Source organism: Caretta caretta, chromosome 1 (genome assembly GCF_965140235.1).
Source record: "Caretta caretta isolate rCarCar2 chromosome 1, rCarCar1.hap1, whole genome shotgun sequence".
Classification (NCBI taxonomy): Eukaryota; Metazoa; Chordata; order Testudines; family Cheloniidae; genus Caretta; species Caretta caretta.
This window is the reverse complement of record NC_134206.1, coordinates 165,816,166-165,834,132: the sequence shown is the minus strand read 5'-3', so window position 1 is coordinate 165,834,132 and position 17,967 is coordinate 165,816,166. Positions and strand designations below refer to the sequence as shown.

General features: G+C 43.6%; 1 protein-coding gene across 1 annotated transcript in view; it reads right to left on the bottom strand.

Annotated features, from left to right (window-relative positions):
• Nucleotides 1-9,180: 9,180 nt before the first annotated feature.
• LOC125644196 (trifunctional purine biosynthetic protein adenosine-3) overlaps nt 9,181-17,967 on the bottom strand; it is a 63,579-nt gene continuing 54,792 nt past the window's right edge. The window contains exons 20-22 of the mRNA XM_048867804.2: nt 17,223-17,364; nt 14,863-14,978; nt 9,181-12,658 (exon numbers count right to left, since the gene is read on the bottom strand). Of these exons, the coding sequence (XP_048723761.1) occupies nt 12,461-12,658; nt 14,863-14,978; nt 17,223-17,364 (456 nt within the window). The 3' untranslated portion in view covers nt 9,181-12,460. The remainder of the gene's footprint in view (nt 12,659-14,862; nt 14,979-17,222; nt 17,365-17,967) is intronic.

Sequence of the window (17,967 nt, the reverse complement as noted above, 5' to 3'; positions counted from 1 at the left end):
GGCAGTTCAATCTACTTTGTCTATGGGTGCTGCGCTGTCAACACTGACTCACCTGTCCTGCATTCTGACTGCCTTGTCCACCAGCACCATTGGATACATCTTCGAGTACACTACCTTTGGGACAACACCGTATGTTGCTGGTGCTGAGATCTTCCACTGATGCCTATGGGGATCGCTCCACCATTTACTGAAGAGTTTTGTGTTTCCTCCTCTTCAGACTCAACCGTGAGAGAACCATACCTCAGGCCTTCATACAGACAACATTGTAGAGAGACTCAAATTAGAGCAAGAACATTATTATAAAGATGTCCCAGTATGGTGCCATCCACCGTGGGCAGTACAAAGACTGGACAGTCCTCCTTGGCCTCCTTCGTCATTTTCAAGACTATCTAGGTTCCTATTGGCCACTCAATCAAAAGAGAGTCCCCTCCTCATGTACCTAATAGTGCCTAGAGACAATCCTCTTCCAAACACACAACCACCAGGTCTATTGAAGCCAACAGACCCAGAAGAAACTAAGGATATTCCTGCCCTCCACCGCCCCAGTATTTCTTCCTTTTCTCCAGTCGACATCACCTATGCTTGGAGGACTTTAAAGTTTTTCAGGACCTCATTAGGAGCCTGGCCACATTTCTGGGGCTACAGGCAGCACTCATGCAAGACAATCTGCACAAACTATTGGATGTCTCTCAAATTCCCACTCCATAATGTATTGCCCTTTCCACAAATGAAGGCTTGTTGGATCCCCCAAAGACCCTCTGGCAGACACCAGCCTCTATACCTCTCACTGTCAAATGGGTGGACAGATACTCTAATTTTGGCTAGGGGACTATTTCTTTACAGAGTGGCAAACAAGCATCTGACACAGCCTCACCCTAAGGCTACCCCCCAAAAAATAAGGAATACGAGACTGGACCTCTATGAGCCTTCAAATTAGGCATTGTTGTCCAAATATACCTTATTAACAGGTCAACAATTTCAAAATTTTTGGACAAACTATCTCAGGAATACAGGGATCAGTTTTTGGTCATGGTATCAGAAGGTTATCTCACCGCTTGCATGTCCCTCCAAGGAGCAATTGGCACGTCAGTGCATCATGTTCAGTGGCTATGTAACCCTTCTGCCAGGGGGAGCCAGCCGCAACCAGGGCTGGGTTCAGTATCTAGGGATTCCTTTCCATTGATACAACACAGAACCGGCTTGAGCCCCCACCCAGTAACCTGGGAAAATTACAAACGACCCCTGGGCGCCTCTGAGAGGCAATATTTCCCACTCGCAAGCACAGAGTCTGAGTGTAGTAAATAAACTTTTAATAAAAGGAGGGAAGTAACTGGGTGTTAATTTGGGAAAACACCGCAAACAGAGTTCATAAACATAAACCATGAATAAAAGACCCAACCCCAAGTAAGTTGGGCAGTGTCCTTTTCCCCTCTGGTTCTTAAGTCCAACAACCCAAAAGTCCCTTTCATGTGCCCAGCCCTTCTCTGCACCCCACTCACAGTTTTTGTCCTTGGTCAGTGCAGATCCAGAGGTGCATCTGCAGAGTTCACCTCCCCCCTGGATGGGGTAAAGAGGTACCTTACTCGCTCCACTGCTTGGGTACTCACTCGCTGCCCACCACCCTGCTGGCTGCGCCTGCTCACTGCTCTCACTGTGCCTCTCCATCAGCTGCCCTGCTCGCTGCCTGCTCTCGCCATGCCATCAGCTGCCCTGCTGGCTGCTTGTCGCAGCTCTTCACTGCTGCCCACCATGCCTCTCCATCAGCCGCCCTGCTGGTCATTCATCACGCCTCTCCGCAGCACCAGCCACTTGTTCACCAGCTGACTGTCAGTCACCTTCTGCTGCCTCTCTGCTGTGGCATCTGCACATCAGCTCTTTGCCGTCCAGGCAGAAACACTGCCCCATCTCAAGTGATTTCAGCTCTCAGTGATTTTTAGCTCTTAGCAGGCAGAAGCATAGTCCTACCACAACTGATTTCAGCTCTGATTGGACATTTAACGTAACAAAGAGGCTCGTAATTAAGCCTATTCAGCTCTAGCTCTATTCTTTGAACAGTGGGGTGGAACAGCTTAAATCAGTCTAGGGAGGGCCCTTGATAAGGGTGTGCAGCCTGCTGGCTGGGGATTCGTGTCTCCACCCCTTTTACTTTCACAGGGCTCTGGCATTCCACCCCCTGGCTTAACGATGTCCTTTCAGCTAAAGGTGACACCCCCCCTCTCCCCAATATGGGACAGGTTAAGCATAGTCCTGCTTCCCTGTATTCCCACAGTAATTACAACATTTTGGTAACAGCATTTCACTACCCCTGCATTCAGTACTAATATGATTTGTACCCAACACCAGCCAAAATTGGTTACTTTGACACGGCTCTATGTGCTGAATATCTAAGCTGAGCAGGAGCAAACTGTGTTTACATAAACACACTCAAGTCTCTCCCCCTCCCAGCTAGCTGTCAGGGAAGCATTCATTCAGACCTGGCTTACATCTACATCCATTTCAAATGAAACACTCTTCTTGATGGCAGGCCTCTGGCACCCCCAAAGAGTTGCAAAATAAAATCACTTTAGATAAGCTATTACCAGCAGGGGAGTGGGGTGGGGGGAGAGACCACCTTTTGTAGTGGTAAACACCCATTTTTTCATGCTTTGTATGTATAAAAAGATCTTCTACACTTTCCACAGTATGCATCCGATGAAGTGAGCTGTAGCTCACGAAAGCTTATGCTCAAATAAATTGGTTCGTCTCTAAGGTGCCACAAGTACTCCTTTTCTTTTTGCGAATACAGACTAACACGGCTGTTAGTCTGAAACCTGAAAATAAAATACAAGATCTACCATTTGAAGATGCTAAACTGTTTTCCCAGAAGACCTATGATATGGATGCAGATGTTGAAAGACTCTTGTGTGACCCTTCATTTGCTGGGTGGAAGCAGTTTAAGTCCCAAACGCAGTACAGACCCTACTATCAGCAGAGACTTCAGGATGTGTCTAAAAGAAGGTCCCTGGATTGGTGGTTAGAACCTTTCCTACCAGAACCAACTGTGACATTGGCAACACATGTCCACCAAGCACTGTGGGGGAGGGTCATTTGGGTCAATTTCAGGCTCAAGTACTTTAGACACCTTAGGAAATTTCATTACAAATAAATGTGATGGAATTTCACACTATTCACCAGACCTGCAAAATGTTCATTTCCACCATCAGAGGCTAGGTGGTTCAGGTTCTCACAGTACATTGCTAGATTTTTAATCTGAGAAAGCAGGGAGGTGCAAGGTTGTCTCATTTTATGCCAAGAAGCAATCTACTTGTGATACTTTAGTATAAAGGACAATATCTCACTAACGGCCTTTCAAGAGTGAGGAGCACTATTCCATATTGCCTCGACTGGAACTTCATAGGCTACCATGAGTGGTCAATAAAGAGGGTCATTCTGCAGCAGGTCTTCCATCAGTGGGGATACCTGGTAATAGATCTCTTTGCAACCAGTGCAAGAGGTTCTTTTCCAGAGTAGGTAACAGTCTGGGTTTTGTGACCAGGTGCCTTTCTTCTTCCCTAATCAAGCTATCTGCTATACACATGTACGTGTTCCCTCTGATTCTGAGGGGGATCAGGAGGCTAAAAAGAGACAAGGCAACTTTAATCCTCATAACCCCTGCCTGGCCAAGGCAGTACTGATACACCAATCTACATCAACACTCAATTCATCCACCCACACCTCTGCCTTTGGTCCAGGATATCTTGTCTCAAAACCAAGGGAATCGCTGCACTGCAGCCTACAGTCCCTTCATCTTTACAGCCACGGTGCTGCCTGGTGAATAACAGAAACAGTTCCATCAGAGCCACATATGTAGCAAAATGGAAAAGGTTTTTATCTGGGTGGAATCTTGTCAGTTATCACCAGATTGTACAGAAATTAGATTTATATTGGACTACTTATTGCATCTGAAATTCTCTGATCTCCATCAGTTTAGTGGGAATCCATTTAGCAGCCATTTCTGCAGGACACCCACTAGTGGAGGGGTTTTCCATCTTTTCATATGGATTGGTTTCTAGATTGATTTATTTATTTACTTAAATTCTTATCCATGTGTTACTCTATGTCTGATCCAGTATCTTTATGGGACCTGAATTTGGTATTATCTTTTTCGATGGGTTCCACCTTTTTGAGCCCTTGGCAACAACATCCCTGCCACTGCCATCAATGAAAACGGTCTTTCTGGTAGCAATTATTCCTGCAAAGAGGGTGTCAAAGCCCTGGGCACTTATAGTGGGGCCTGTTTTCAAAGTATTTCACAAAAACAAAGACTTGCTTTGGCCATACCTTAAGATTTTGCCTAAGGTGGTCTCTGCATTCCACCTCAACTTGATCATTCATCTTCCAGGGTTCTTTCCAAAATCTCATTCTACTAAGGTTAAAGAAAAGCTTAATTCCTTGGACGTTCGGAGAGCTCTGGCACTTTACCTGGACTGCAAAGTCTTTCGGATCCTGTCTTGGACTCTTTGTAGCCTATGCTGAGAGAATGAAAGGGTTACCTGTTACAGTCAAGCAAATTTCACATTGGATTTTTGACTGCATCAAGCTTTGCTACAATCTCGTGAAGGTCTCTCCTCTACTGAGGATAACAGTGCACTCCGCTATGGCTCATTCCACTTGGCTAGCCTTTTTGGAGCAACATTCCTGTGGCTGTCACTTGCAAAGTAGCAGTGTGGTCATTGTTGTATATACTTTCTCCAGACACTGTGCCATTACTTAGGCTTTTTGAGACAATGCCAACTCTGGCCATCTCCAAGTACAGTAGTCTGAAGTTCTACAATCTGTAAAGAAAGTGCTGGTGAATCACTTATGGTGGAATGAGCATGTGCATAGCCACTCAAAGGAGGAAAAAATGGTAATTTACCCGTACAATGATTTGTACCTATTCTTCTAGATGTTTGGTCAAATATACATTCTATAACCCTCTCACCTTCCCTGCTACTTCTGGAATTGTAGGTGTGCCAAGTGCAGTCCTCTGTCTACAGTGGACTGTATTTGTGCACAACACATCTTGAAGAACATCAGTCACTGTACAGGTAAGTAACCATTTTAGTGACACAGGAGTCACCAGACTTGATTTGCAATGGAAGCTGAATCTCCATTTTCACAATGTCGAGCCAGTGACAGGCTTGGCAGTGCGGGCTTCTTCCTTTAATTAAACACTTTGCCCAAGTAGGCAGCTTATTTTAACTCTGTCAGAGTAATGGGCCATGTTCAAGTAAAATAAATCAGTGGGGAGGCAAGTCAGACAAGAAATTATTGGAGAAGTTGGAAAAAGAAACAGCCAGAATTGAGCCTTCTGATGAAGGAGCCATTGATTGATTAGATCAGATCAGATCATGGACATTAATATCCCCTATGGTTCAATGAATAAACACTTTGTTGCGGAATTGAGTTTCATGTCCTGTACTTTTGGGGGCGTATCGTAGGTCAGGCTCTTGGCTCTAGTGAGATATTCCAAAGCCTATGGCAAACTCCGTTATAATTTACATTATGGGGAGGGGGTATTTCATTTAGGTTTTGTATTTATGCTTGTACTGTGGTGAATGCGCTTTGGTAGCGGGGGAAGGTTAAGAAAACTATTCCCTACTGTTACCTCTTGTCTGCCTTTTAATATATAAGACATTTTTGATTTCAGTATAGCAAATGATGGAGTTTTATTGTTATGATTACAACAGTGAACTTCCGTTTTCATGTTATCCGTTTCCTTTCTCCCAGCTTATGCTTAGGGCAGCTGGCAAATGCTTTTGATAGACACAGGATAAACATATATGATTATTGCTTCTGCTCTCTTATGGTACTGAATTGTATAATCTTGTTTAAACATATTCAAATCTAACAGTTATAACTAGAGCCTTACTCTTCTTATTTATGTATCTCCGATACTTCTCTGTCCCCCCTTGCCATAGTATCCAAGCAACTCACAGTCTTTAACTTATTTTTCTTCATAACACCCCTGAAAGGTAAAATGCCCACTTTGTACAGATTGAGAACTGAGGCACTCATTGCCAGACTTTTAAAGGTATTTAAACACCTAATTTCCACTGAAAGGCCATCTGCTTCTTTAGGCACCTAAATATCTTTGTAAATCTAGTCTCAAGTGACTTGCCCAAGATCAAAAAGGACTAGGGTGACCAGATAGCAAGTGTAAAAAACCATGATGGGGGTGGGGGGTAATAGGTGTCTATATAAGAAAAAGCCCCCAAAATCAGGACATCTGGTCACCCTAAAAAGGATTCTATGTCGCAGAATAGGGAACTGGACCCTCTGAGGCCTATAGACTGCACGTGTAGCATGGGTGAATTTCGCCATTTATTTTCTGCTAATATGTTAGAATAGTCTTAGCATCTACTGTCAAACTGTCTGCACTCTGACAGAATGTGAGCTGCAGGTGAGTCTTCGAGTGGCAACTCCTCCTCTCTCCTTGACTGATCAGCAGTGAGCTGGAAACCCTACTCTACATGTCTCCTGATTCCCACCCTGTGGGGCATGCACTAAGGTGTTTTGTTTTTACTGGATTAAGTCAGACCCTTTGTGGCCTGCCCATGTGCCTCTCCACCAATTAGTCTTGATCTCGGTCATCGGCTCACTGGTGTGTGAGTCAACTGGGGGCTGTGGGAGGTGCGACCTCTAAGCCCTGACCAACTAGAGAGTGTAATGAGGCTGGAAATTTGTCCTCTAGTGCTTAACCATTGGCTAGTTGGTAGCAGTATCCTAGAAGCCCTTCAGATGTGAAGGAGGCCATTTTGTTTGAAGAGCTCAGTTCCACTCCCACAAGACCTATTTACTTCAGCTCCAGTGGTACTTGAGGAGGAGGGGGTAGTCAGGGGGAGCCCCCTGGCCCAGTTGCTGTTAGAGATCCCAGAATGCAACTTTGGAGGCCTAACAGGCAGCCTGACGCCATATGTGCTGGAAGTAGGGGTGCTGCAGCATCCCCTGACTTGAAGTGGTTTCGATCCTATACAGGGTTTACACTTTGGTCCAGTGGCTCTCAGCACCCCTGCCTCATGCTTGAGTCAGAGCCCATGAACCCAGAGCAAGCCCAGAAATGTTTGGGGTTGCCTGCTGTTTTAACCATTGGAGGGGGGCAGGACATGTCGTACAAGGCTGAGGTGTCTCTGCCAAATGATTTGAGTCACGGAGCCAAGTTACATAGAATAGAAAATGTTGAAAGGGCTGAGGAGGGTAATGGGGATAGGAACCGATTGCACCTATGTCAGGGGTTCTCACACTGGGGGTCGCGACCCCTCAGGGGGTCATGAGGTTATTACATGGGGGGTCATGAGCTGTCAGCCTCCACCCCAAACCCCACTTTGCCTCCAGCATTTATAATGATAAATATATTTAAGTGTTTTTAATTTATAAGGGGGGTCACACTCAGAGGCTTGCTGTGTGAAAGGGAACACCAGTACAAAAGTTTGAGAACCACTGACCTATGTAAATCTAAAATGGGGCCTTACCTGTGTGTGTGGATGGGTGGGGGCGGGAGGAGGTTCTCTCAACAGCTGAGCAGTACCTTTCTAGAGAGCCTGAGTCTGGACAGCATAGATCTGTGGATATGGAAGAATTAGGCCAAAACTGCTTTTGTCCAGCCCTGAGACAGGGTGTTTAAGAGACTGCTGAGAGTGAAGCTGAAATGGGGAATATGCTGCAGGGATAGTGCTAATTGAGCCTGTGTGACATCATGAGCATGTAAGAGCTGTGTGTGTTGTTGTGTGGTTCTGATTTGTTTTCTTTAAAAACAAACTTTACTCACAAAAAACCCACACACCTAAAAAACACCCTAAGACATATTTTGTCAGCTTCAAAGTCAGCAGGAAGGGGGATACAGTAATAGTCAAGGTTGCAGTGCATGATGGTTTACTGTTTAATAATGTAAGAAGATCCTGTAGTGCTCTATTTCAATTAGAAACGGGAAAATAAAAACCCAAAGCAGCCCTGTTGTGTAGACAGGGTTTTCACCCACAGCTGTGGGGGTGCATAAATTCATCATGTACCCTAATCAAGTATATATTAAGAACTGAAGTATCAAAATAACATGCTAACTACAGATGTTAAAGTTCGATTGAAACAAAAGGTGCTTGGCAATGTCTTATTTATTTATTGGTGACCATCTCGTTACAATAGAAAGCATCTTGGTCGGAATAGCTGCTGGACTGACAGGTATATTGTATAATTCTGAATATACCTGATATCTAGTTGTGTCTGTGTGTATAAATAAACACACACACACTTTATTGTAGTGTGATCCATTTAGTGGGGAAACAGCAACTTCAAGCAGTAATTCACCAGGGCAAGGCAAAATTCCATTTTAACAGTGCATATGTTTTATATTGTTTTTAAACAGGGCTGTAAGTGTGTTTCTCTAAACATGCAGTTTAAACAGTTAAGGAATATTATCATCTTAAATGTTGTTGATCATTAGGCCAAAGACCTAAATACAAGTGTGTAGGAGGGCGGGGGGAGAAATAGAAGAAACAGATACCAGTGTGCCTTTATTCTCCAGTGTGCAAAGGACATGCAAGCTCTTTTTAAAAAATGGATGAACACCATCTGCCACTGAGGGAGCAACCAGCAGGTCTAGACAAAGGTAAGATGTGCTGGTAAGTCACAGTGAATTGCAGGATGACTACAAACCTAAATCCCCAACCTTGAGGGAGAGGGTGCCCGCCTCCAGAGAGGTGATGGCTGGAGGCCTGAGACCAACAGAGGAGTCCTTGAGCAGACCACAGGAGGCAGAGGTGTAGTTAATCTCAGCACTGTCATTTATAGTGGCAGTGTGTGCAATTTGTGACCGTGGTGAATTACCAGTAAGTGCTAAGAGCAGCAAAAGCAAATATTGTAGAAGGAAAAATGTGTTTTGTAGCCTTTTCAGGAAAAGGCTAGTGAAAAGAAACAGCAAAATGAGTTATGAACAGCTGAAGAAAAAAGCCAGCAGAGGGAGATGGAGCTCTTGGAAGCTGACAAAGGCAGAGTTTGCTGACCTGTGTATATTTTGAAAACCAGAAAAGCAACGATGGTCCAGAACTGTAAGGGACACAAGCATCACTGTTTCTGAACTCCATGTGGGGGAAGTTTTGACAGAGATCAAACTTACTCACTAGGAGATCCCTTGTGAACTCTGAGTACACACATTTAAGCAGAAGGTTTCTTTGCCATGTGTCAGTTTAATGTTCAGATCCATGCCATTCAACAAGTTTATCTTAAAAAGAGGTAACTGTAGAGCTGCTCGGGCAGCTATCTTCCTGCTCTGAGCTGACAGGTTCATCCACCTCCTCAACCCTCTGTTCTTGCCCTTCAGCTCTGCTTCATATTCTTCAGATGTGTCTTTGTAAAACAGGCTTGTGGAAAATTGTGTGGCAAGGGTGTTGTCACTGTAATTGAGCACCGATGCTGTAAAGGCTCTGTAAGGCTAACTAATATTGCTCTGTCTTATAAGACTATCTCCCAGAGTGACAGCCTGCTGGTTGAAAATGGAGGCCTTGAGGTAATTTACTAGTCCCACCTTGGGCCCCTCATTGGTTTGTAAAAGATGGAATCAATCTTGCAACAGAAAGATACAGTAATGTATTTAAATCCATATAACCTATCCAATTCCTGGCAAAAAAGTCAAGCAGGGAGCTTCTGCAATGGCTGATAAGAGATGGTGCTTAATTGTATATATTTTTTTTCTATGCTGGTCTGCAAGGGGGATATTTAGAATCATTCTAGTTTGAATTTGATGCATTCTTCAGCCTGACAGTGAACAAAAGTCATGTTGATTTAAAATCTTTTACCAGGTGAGGAGTGCCTTCTGTTCGCACTAGCTTCCTCTTGGCCTTTCACTTCTGGCTAACCCAGCATTTCAAAGCCTCTGAGCTTTGTTCATATAATCCACTAATTCAGGTATGGGTGATTAATAGCCTTACTATAGGAAGAAATGCCCTTTCTTAGCCCACAAAGGTGATTTCAAAAGGCTTGTTGGGTGATGCTGTTTCAGATTGTATTTCCACTAACCCTACCTCCCAGGCCCCTGGGAGATTACAATATAGTTAGTTAAAACTGCATAAATTCAAACTAGGGGTTTGTGGAAAATCCCCAAAGCTGGCATCACTGTGTTGATGTAAAAGTCACCACAGCTCTTTTCTCCTTGTACAACTAGAAGGTTGGAGAGTTGAGATGAGGCTTCCAACCACCTCTTAAATTTAGTGGGCTGACCCAACTATTTAACCAGAAACCATTTTTTCTCCCCCTCCCCTTTCCCAGCTCGAACTTTTTCAACCCTGTAAAACCTATCTTGTTCAGGTTTAACTTTTTTAGTAATTCTTGAGACCAAAAAGAATTGGTCTTGTCCTTGTAATCTTTTAAAGCCCTAGACAGGCTCCATCCCTTGATTAAGGCTTCATCCCCTATGAATATTTCATCAGTAAACATCCGTTTAACCTTTTTCAATGCTTCTAGCTTTATATAGCCTCATGGGGCCTGTTTCTGAAAGGGGACCCAGACTGTTTTATTTTAAAAACTGTCCCCATAAACCACTTTTCACAGTACCTGCATTTGCAGGATTTACCTCAGCCAGTCTGGTACAGAGAATTCTGTGAATATTTTGGCTGTAATGCTTGATAAGCTCCAGTAACATCACTATAGAGAGAGGTGGTGTGGGCTGTAAATATCCTCCCTCTTCAGGTTCTGTTAAATCGTTCTGCCATCCCAATGAAACCAAAGGATCAGCCATATGCTGCTTTCACAAATTGTTTAAAAGTTCTTTCCCCGGCTCAGGCGGTAGTTTTTGGAGAACGTACCCATCACCAACAACAGTTTGAAAGGTCTTTAGAAATTTTACCACCTGTCTTGTTTTTTAAGCCTAAGGTTTATCACCCTTAAGAGGGACTTAAAACCACTGTCATTTGGAGACTTGCTGCATATCCATCTGCTCTGCCTACCCTTGTGTATCCACATCTGAAATAGTTTGTTCCCTTTTAAACAGAGAATGTTTTAAAATAGTTTCTGCCCTTAATGAAAGCAAAAGAAGCTAAGGAAAATATTTAAATGACATCCCTTTAACGTTGCTTTTTCTCAACTTTATTAGAATTGGATTTGAAATAACTGAGCAGTTGAAATTGTAACGCAGAAAGAGCAGGAGGATGTCAACACAGGCTGGCAACCAACGTTTGGTGTCACTTAATGTATTAGTGACAGTTTTTAAAAAAAAAAACAAACCTCCTATGTAGGAGCAACTGAAGGAAGGTGCCTCTAGCTTGTGGGAAAAACAGATTTAAGTAAACTGTATAGTGACTAACATGTTTGCAGCTGCTAAAAACATTAAAAAAAAAGGGGAGCTTGTACAGAGGTAAGAGTTCAGCCATAATAAAAACACTCAAATATGCTTCTGAGAACAAAAAAACATTGGAGGGAAGAGGGGTAGGTAGAGAGAATAAAAAACATCAATCAATATTATTCTAGCTTAAACAGATGTTCCCAGAATTCCTGAATCTGGCTATGACAGGATTGGTAAAGAATTTCATATAGGATTATGAGCACTGACAAGCATCTCATTCCCAATTCTACATTGGAAAAAAAACAAAACCCCTCTGACTCTAAACTTGCTTAACCTCTAGTGGACTATAGGTATGAAATGAGGACCCTAAAGTCAGACCCACTTACCCACAGGTAAGTGTTCATCAGGAGTTTCATTCTGTAAGTCATCTGGTGGATCACAGGTTCCACCTCTAGAGTTACTTGATATGTTGAGTCCAGACCAGGTGCAATACTCCATGAAAAACACAATTTGCAGGAGCAAAATCCACTTCAACATTTTCTTTAAAGAAAGATTTTGTTATGAGGGCCACTTCCTTCCTTCCGGTGTGGCCAGAGCAATGCTGATCCATTACCACCACAGTACCACCCACTTTCACCTCCATTCTATTGGTACTAACAGAGGCTGTGAAAAGTCTTTTCAGGACAACTGTCAACAGGCTCTTTTGCTACAATTGTGTCAAACAATTCAGGGACTAATACTGACTAATAAGCTTCAACTACTATGATCCTTTCATAGGGAAAGCCAGAGATGCTCAAATCTCTGATTCTTTGGCTATGCTAGTCTAAGACTACCAAAAGTAGAATAAAAAGTGTGAAATTATGGACAGAGGTCAGTGGAAAAAGCCATCATCATTGATGTAGTAGCTGATAGTGAGAGCTATGGTAGTCTTAAAAAAAAAAAAAAATTAAAATCCCCTCCCTTCCCATTTTTGGCTTTCTCAGTCTTTACTTTGAAGCAGTAGCACTTGAGAATTTGGAGATCCTGCTGGAATGCCATGGGAAACGTTACACTAAAATACACTTGATGAACAGAATAAAAGTAACTGTCCAAGTTGCTAAGTTCTGCCTTCTGAATTATTGTCGTTAGAACTTTAGTACTGTTGTTCCATCACTGCAGCCAAGAGTCTTCTCAATTCCGCTGTTCTAAATTCCAGGTGATCTTGCCACTTTCTCCTAGGCACACTGCCTTACTGGCCACCAGTTGCAAGGCAGCAGGGAAGGCTCTGTGCTCCGCTTCTTTTACTCTTTCTGACAAGGTCTCCTCTGTGTCTCCAATCTCCACGGGAACTGCCTCTTGAAAAATTATAGCTCCAGCATCAACTTCCTCCTGAAAAAAGAAAATCAGAATACTGTAAACTGAAAGAGGGGGAAGAGAAGACACACACGTAGGACAGTTATTTGCTCTGGTTACCTTATACATAAGTGGTACCTACTTTCTGTGATATGTGAGGACTACAGAAAATACAATGGGGTCATACCTTGGTCTGCAGGGAACTGATGGGAGTCTGTTTCCAAGAATAGAAGCATGTAGGCCAGGGTGAATGCCGTGAAAACATCTGACATTTCTGTGAGGCTGAGGAATAGCGTCCCACAGAAAACAGTGAAAGCCATGGCACTTAAGCCATATAAAACTGGACTAGACAAAATGCAGGTATATTTACAACAGAGAATTATCTTGCATTGACAAGGAGATGGATTAAGTGAGCCAAAAGACCTTTCCACCTCTAAACTATTTATTTCCCACGTGATCAGTAATGTTCCCTGCTGTCTATGAATTGTCTCTCAGGGATTCCTTCACTTGTGGAAATGCCACAATGACATAGTATGGAGGGACAGAACCACATCCGTGTCTGGAAGAACCGAACTCCTTGCCTCCTCCCATGCCACAGTGCTGGCAAGAGTAAGAAAATGGATTTCTTAGGATGATTTCAAGCATTTAATGAGGGAGCTACGTCCTGCTACTTTCAATCCTGATAAGTAAATGGGGGCGGGGGGGGGGGGGGGGGATCTTGCTTCTAAACTAATTGAATTGTGCAAATGCATTCTCCACAAATGGTGAGAAGTCAAGGCTCATCAACCCTATGGAGTTCATAACATACTTCTAAGATACCAGGGAGGGAGAGGTTAACTTGTAAATAAATTTTTCAGTTAATCGTCAAGAGAGAACAGAGGCATTTTAACAGGGGTCCAGCTGAGCAATGTTTTCTGTGGAAGCCAACTCTTCCAAAAGCCCCAGCCTCTCCTAGCATCATGCAGGCCTACCACTGCTAGTTGAATGATCCAAAAAAATTTTTTTTACATGTTTTTAGCAGCTGCAAACATGTTAGTCACTGTACAGTTTACTTAAATCTGTTATTCCCACAAGCTAGAGCTACCTTCCTTCAGTTGCTCCTACATGGTTTTAAAATAAAAAACAGAAACCTCCTGTCACTAATACACTAAGTGACACCAAATGTTGGTTGCCAGCCTGTGTGTTGACATCCTCCTGCTCTTTCTGCATTACAACAGTTTCAACTGCTCAGTTATTTCAAATCCAATTCTAATAAAGTTGAGAAAAAGCAACGTGAAAGGGATGTCATTTAAATATTTTCCTTCGATTCTTTTGCTTTCATTAAGGGCAGAAACTATTTTAAGACATTCTGTGTTTAAAAGGGAGCAAACTATTGTTTCAGATGTGGATACACAAGGGTAGGCAGAGCAGGTGGATATGCAGCAAGTCTCCAAATGACAGTGGTTTTAAGTCCCTCTTAAGGGTGATAAGCCTTAGGCTTAAAAAGCAAGACAGGTGTCAAAACAGAAATATCAGCATCAGGAAATTAGGTGTCCAGGTCTTCTGAATTTCTTATGGGAAGTCAAGAGCTGGGCCTAAGACCGTTGCTTATCCTGCTCAAAGCAGGTCTTGACAACATGATGGCAATATTGCCAACTCCAAGTGTTAAAAGAAAAAAATTATGACTTTTACAAAATTAATGTAGTTAGGGTTCTTTTCTTTGCCTGCAGGGGTGTGGGCTTTTAGGTTAAAGTCACTCCACAGTTTCAAGCTTTTCTCTGCAAGCATGAGGGCTGGAACAATTTTTTTTGGGGGGGGGGTAACGAAAGCGGAGATTCTCAGGCGTCCCTTGATTCCAACAACGGGAGCTTTAAGGAGAACACTAAACAGGGTGAGGCTCATGATCAAAACATGGGACTTGGAAACACGGTAGTGGGTAAAGATGTTGCCGATCACCAAGGCCTTGCTTGTGCTAGCGCTCCCACTGATATGACAACTGATGGAGCAACACTACTGTTACCAATGGCAGGAAGCTGCACAGAAAAAGCAAGCGTAGATAAAGCCTGAACTCTAACATAGTGTTTATTTCCAATTCCCCCAATGCACAACGTTCTAAAGAATTCCGCTCACTGTACACCTAACCATTTCCACAAACGAAGAGGAAAGGCAGAGATCGTTTTGACACAGGTATTATTCCAACCAAGATTATTCCCTGCAAATTTTTCAGAGCTGCTCATTGCTGTTAGAAATGGCGTACTTACAGCTACAAAGTGCACAGTACAGCCACTGATTCGGACTCCAGCTTGTAATACCAATTTATGGGCATTTGCTCCTTTAAAAGAAGGTAGTAAAGATGGATGAATATTCAGTATTTTTCCTAGAAAAGAATAAATGAAATCATCATTATCTCTTAGCTCTCAGGCCTCGTTTCACAAGTTTAAACAAGTAAATGCCTCCTTACTAACCAGAATGCAAAATGCTCATAAATGCCATGTCAAGGCAGCCCAAAACTCATCAGGAATCTATGTTCTACCCGATCAGGGTTGGGAACAATAAAACATTTGCACATACATAGTACACTTCTCCCAAGAATCTCTGCCCTGACTATCGTTTATTTATAGCTCCTCCTTTTTGGTGGTGTTCTCTTCCCCGGTGTCATGGTTTGTTCTTCATCTGACTACAGACACATTCCTATTGCTCATTAGTCCTTAATACCCACTCAAGTTAGTAACTTAAAATATTGGCCCATGGTTGCAGGGAGTATCACACAAGCTTCCATGAAAGTGGTGAGATTTCTTCCTAGGTTAGTCTCCTAGCCCCTAAGGACTGTTCAGTCTTAACAGAAGGAACTGCTGCCTACACAGGAGCATCCCCCTGCCCGTCCAAAAAGCAGAAGCTTGTGTGACACTCCCTGGCCTCCTCAAAACTCAGGATTAAGGTGGCCTCCTTCTCCATGATAGTAGGGTTTAAAAGGGGCTGGCAGGGGCATTAGGAACCAATTTTGCTTTCTCACAGCAGACTGAAGAGCTCCCTACTCACCAGCCGCTAAGGCTGACACAAGGGGTGACCTTTCATCATGTTAACAAGGTTGTACGTTTGGTGTGATGGTTGGTTTCTGGATGCTCTAAAAGGTCCCTTGGACTGATTCTTGTTCACATGTTCAGGGTCACTTCAATTGCTTTGCTTGGGGTTAGGAAAGAATTTCTATCCCTGGCCCCACAAAACCATTAGCTGAGGTGGTGGAGGGGTTTTTTTGTTTGTCTTCCCTCCCCTTTTTCTGTAGCAATTGAAGTTAAGGGTGAAAGCTATGCACCTGAGAGCAGTGGGAGCATGTCAGATAAACACACCCTGATGGGAACTTCAGCTTAAGAGCAACAGGTGTGTAGGTGACCTATCTGAGAGGTTCATTTTCATAACACAAAAAGGCGACATATAACCTAGGACTCTAGTTTTGGGGCGATCCCATCATAGTAGAAATCACTTGTAGTGGCCTCCTATCCTGAAACTTGGGCACAGGTTTGGGAACAGGAGAGGCTAAGGAAAGGAATCGATAGCACAGAGCCGGGAAAGATATTACTACCTTGTGCAGATATTGTGTACGGCATCCCATGAATAAGCATGTTTCTCCCCATTATTGGCTTGGTTGGGGATTTCCGAGCATATCATGTTAAAATCCCAGGCACATGATGAGTACTCAGGCCTTACACTTATTTAGGACCAGAGGGACGACTAAATGACATTGCAGCTTGAGCTATTTCGATAAATGCTACAGCCTCAGCCTTTGAACAAACTATCAGCATCTCATGGCTTATTCCTGCATCGTCCCAATCGTCATCACCAATGATGGGATCAGCAACCGGTTGGTTGGTTAGCTAATGATACACAACTGGTGTGTCACTAAACTGCTTTAAGTTTCTAACTCCCCATGCAACCAAAGAGGGTGCTTTAGGTGCAGTTTTGGGGAGAAGGAAGGTTTCTGTTCCAACCATAGGTGACAGGTATTATAGGCTGGGGGAGGCTATGCCTCCCCAAACTGCCTGGTGTGCTCCTGCCCATGCTCCGCCCCCAGACTCCCTCCTGCAGTTCCCAGCGCTTTGCCCCGGCCCAGGCTGGCTGGGGCTGGCTGGCTTGCCTCCCGCAGGGACTCAGGGCGGCTGGTGCTGGGCCTGGGCCTGCAGGGCCTGCCTGGCACTCAGACTGTGCCACCAGGCCCTTTGGGGCTGGCCACCCAGCGCACTAGTGCTGGGGGTGCTGCGGCCACGCCACCTGGCCGCCCGGTGCTGGGCTGGGGGCCGTGGTGGGGGTGCTCTGGGCTCCTGCGGGGGAGGGGAGGCAACAGGGGAGGGGGAGGGACATTGGGCACAACGGGTGGGGCCAGGGGCTAGCCTCCCCCAATGGCCAGGTCACCGGCCACCCATGGTTCCAACCTTCAGCAGTTTTGTACCTTCTTAAAAAATCCAGAATATAGTTGATAAAGGTTTTACTATTTCAAGTGGTCAATCATCTATGTGCACTTGGCTTGTTTTCTCTATATGTTTGCCAGACAAAATACAATGCTTAATTGCAGCTGCAAAATGTCTCTTGTTATGTTTAGAAGTATGTCTTAAAATAGTGTATTTACCATCCCACTTTTTGACAAAGGGACCAGACAAAATCCGCATAAATCCTGCAAGACAGATCAGTTCAACTGAGAATTCTTCAAGGACTTTATCAACTGCATTATCAAATTCTGTGCGACTTCCATACAATTTATGGTCAATTACCTACAATATCCAAAAAAGGAGAGAAACAGACATGAATGTGGGATTAACTGACTCTCTCATAAAACAAGAACATGCTGAAATACTATGCTGTGATCAAATGAAAATCTAAAACTCCATATATGACCAAAGAACGGTGTCCAGATACAGCAAGGATGGGCACTTTAGAAATGCATGTAAGTAACCGTAGATCAAATCCTATAGTTTTCAACTCAGACCATATTCAGCCAAACTCATGTTGAAAGCAGTGGCAGTTTTGCCTGCTTAAACTCAGTTTAAGGCTACAGGATTTGGACTATTAACAATTAATTATTAATAATAACCTGAAAATTATAACAAACACCCTAACTCTTAGACTGGCTTAACCAGCTTCAGCTGATATGAAGCCTTAAAACAATCTACAGGGTTTAAACCCATGCAAACCTTAGATCAGTTTAAATTGCAAACAAGATTCTCCCCTCCCCTGACCCATTTAAAAAACTTAACATAGGACACCACAAAAGGCCAGAGGGCTAATTATAGGCATGTTAAGAAGGAACACCTGGGTAAGGATGTACAAGGATGAGGATTGCTCCAGTTAAAGTTTTCCTTGCTAAGGTCACACGT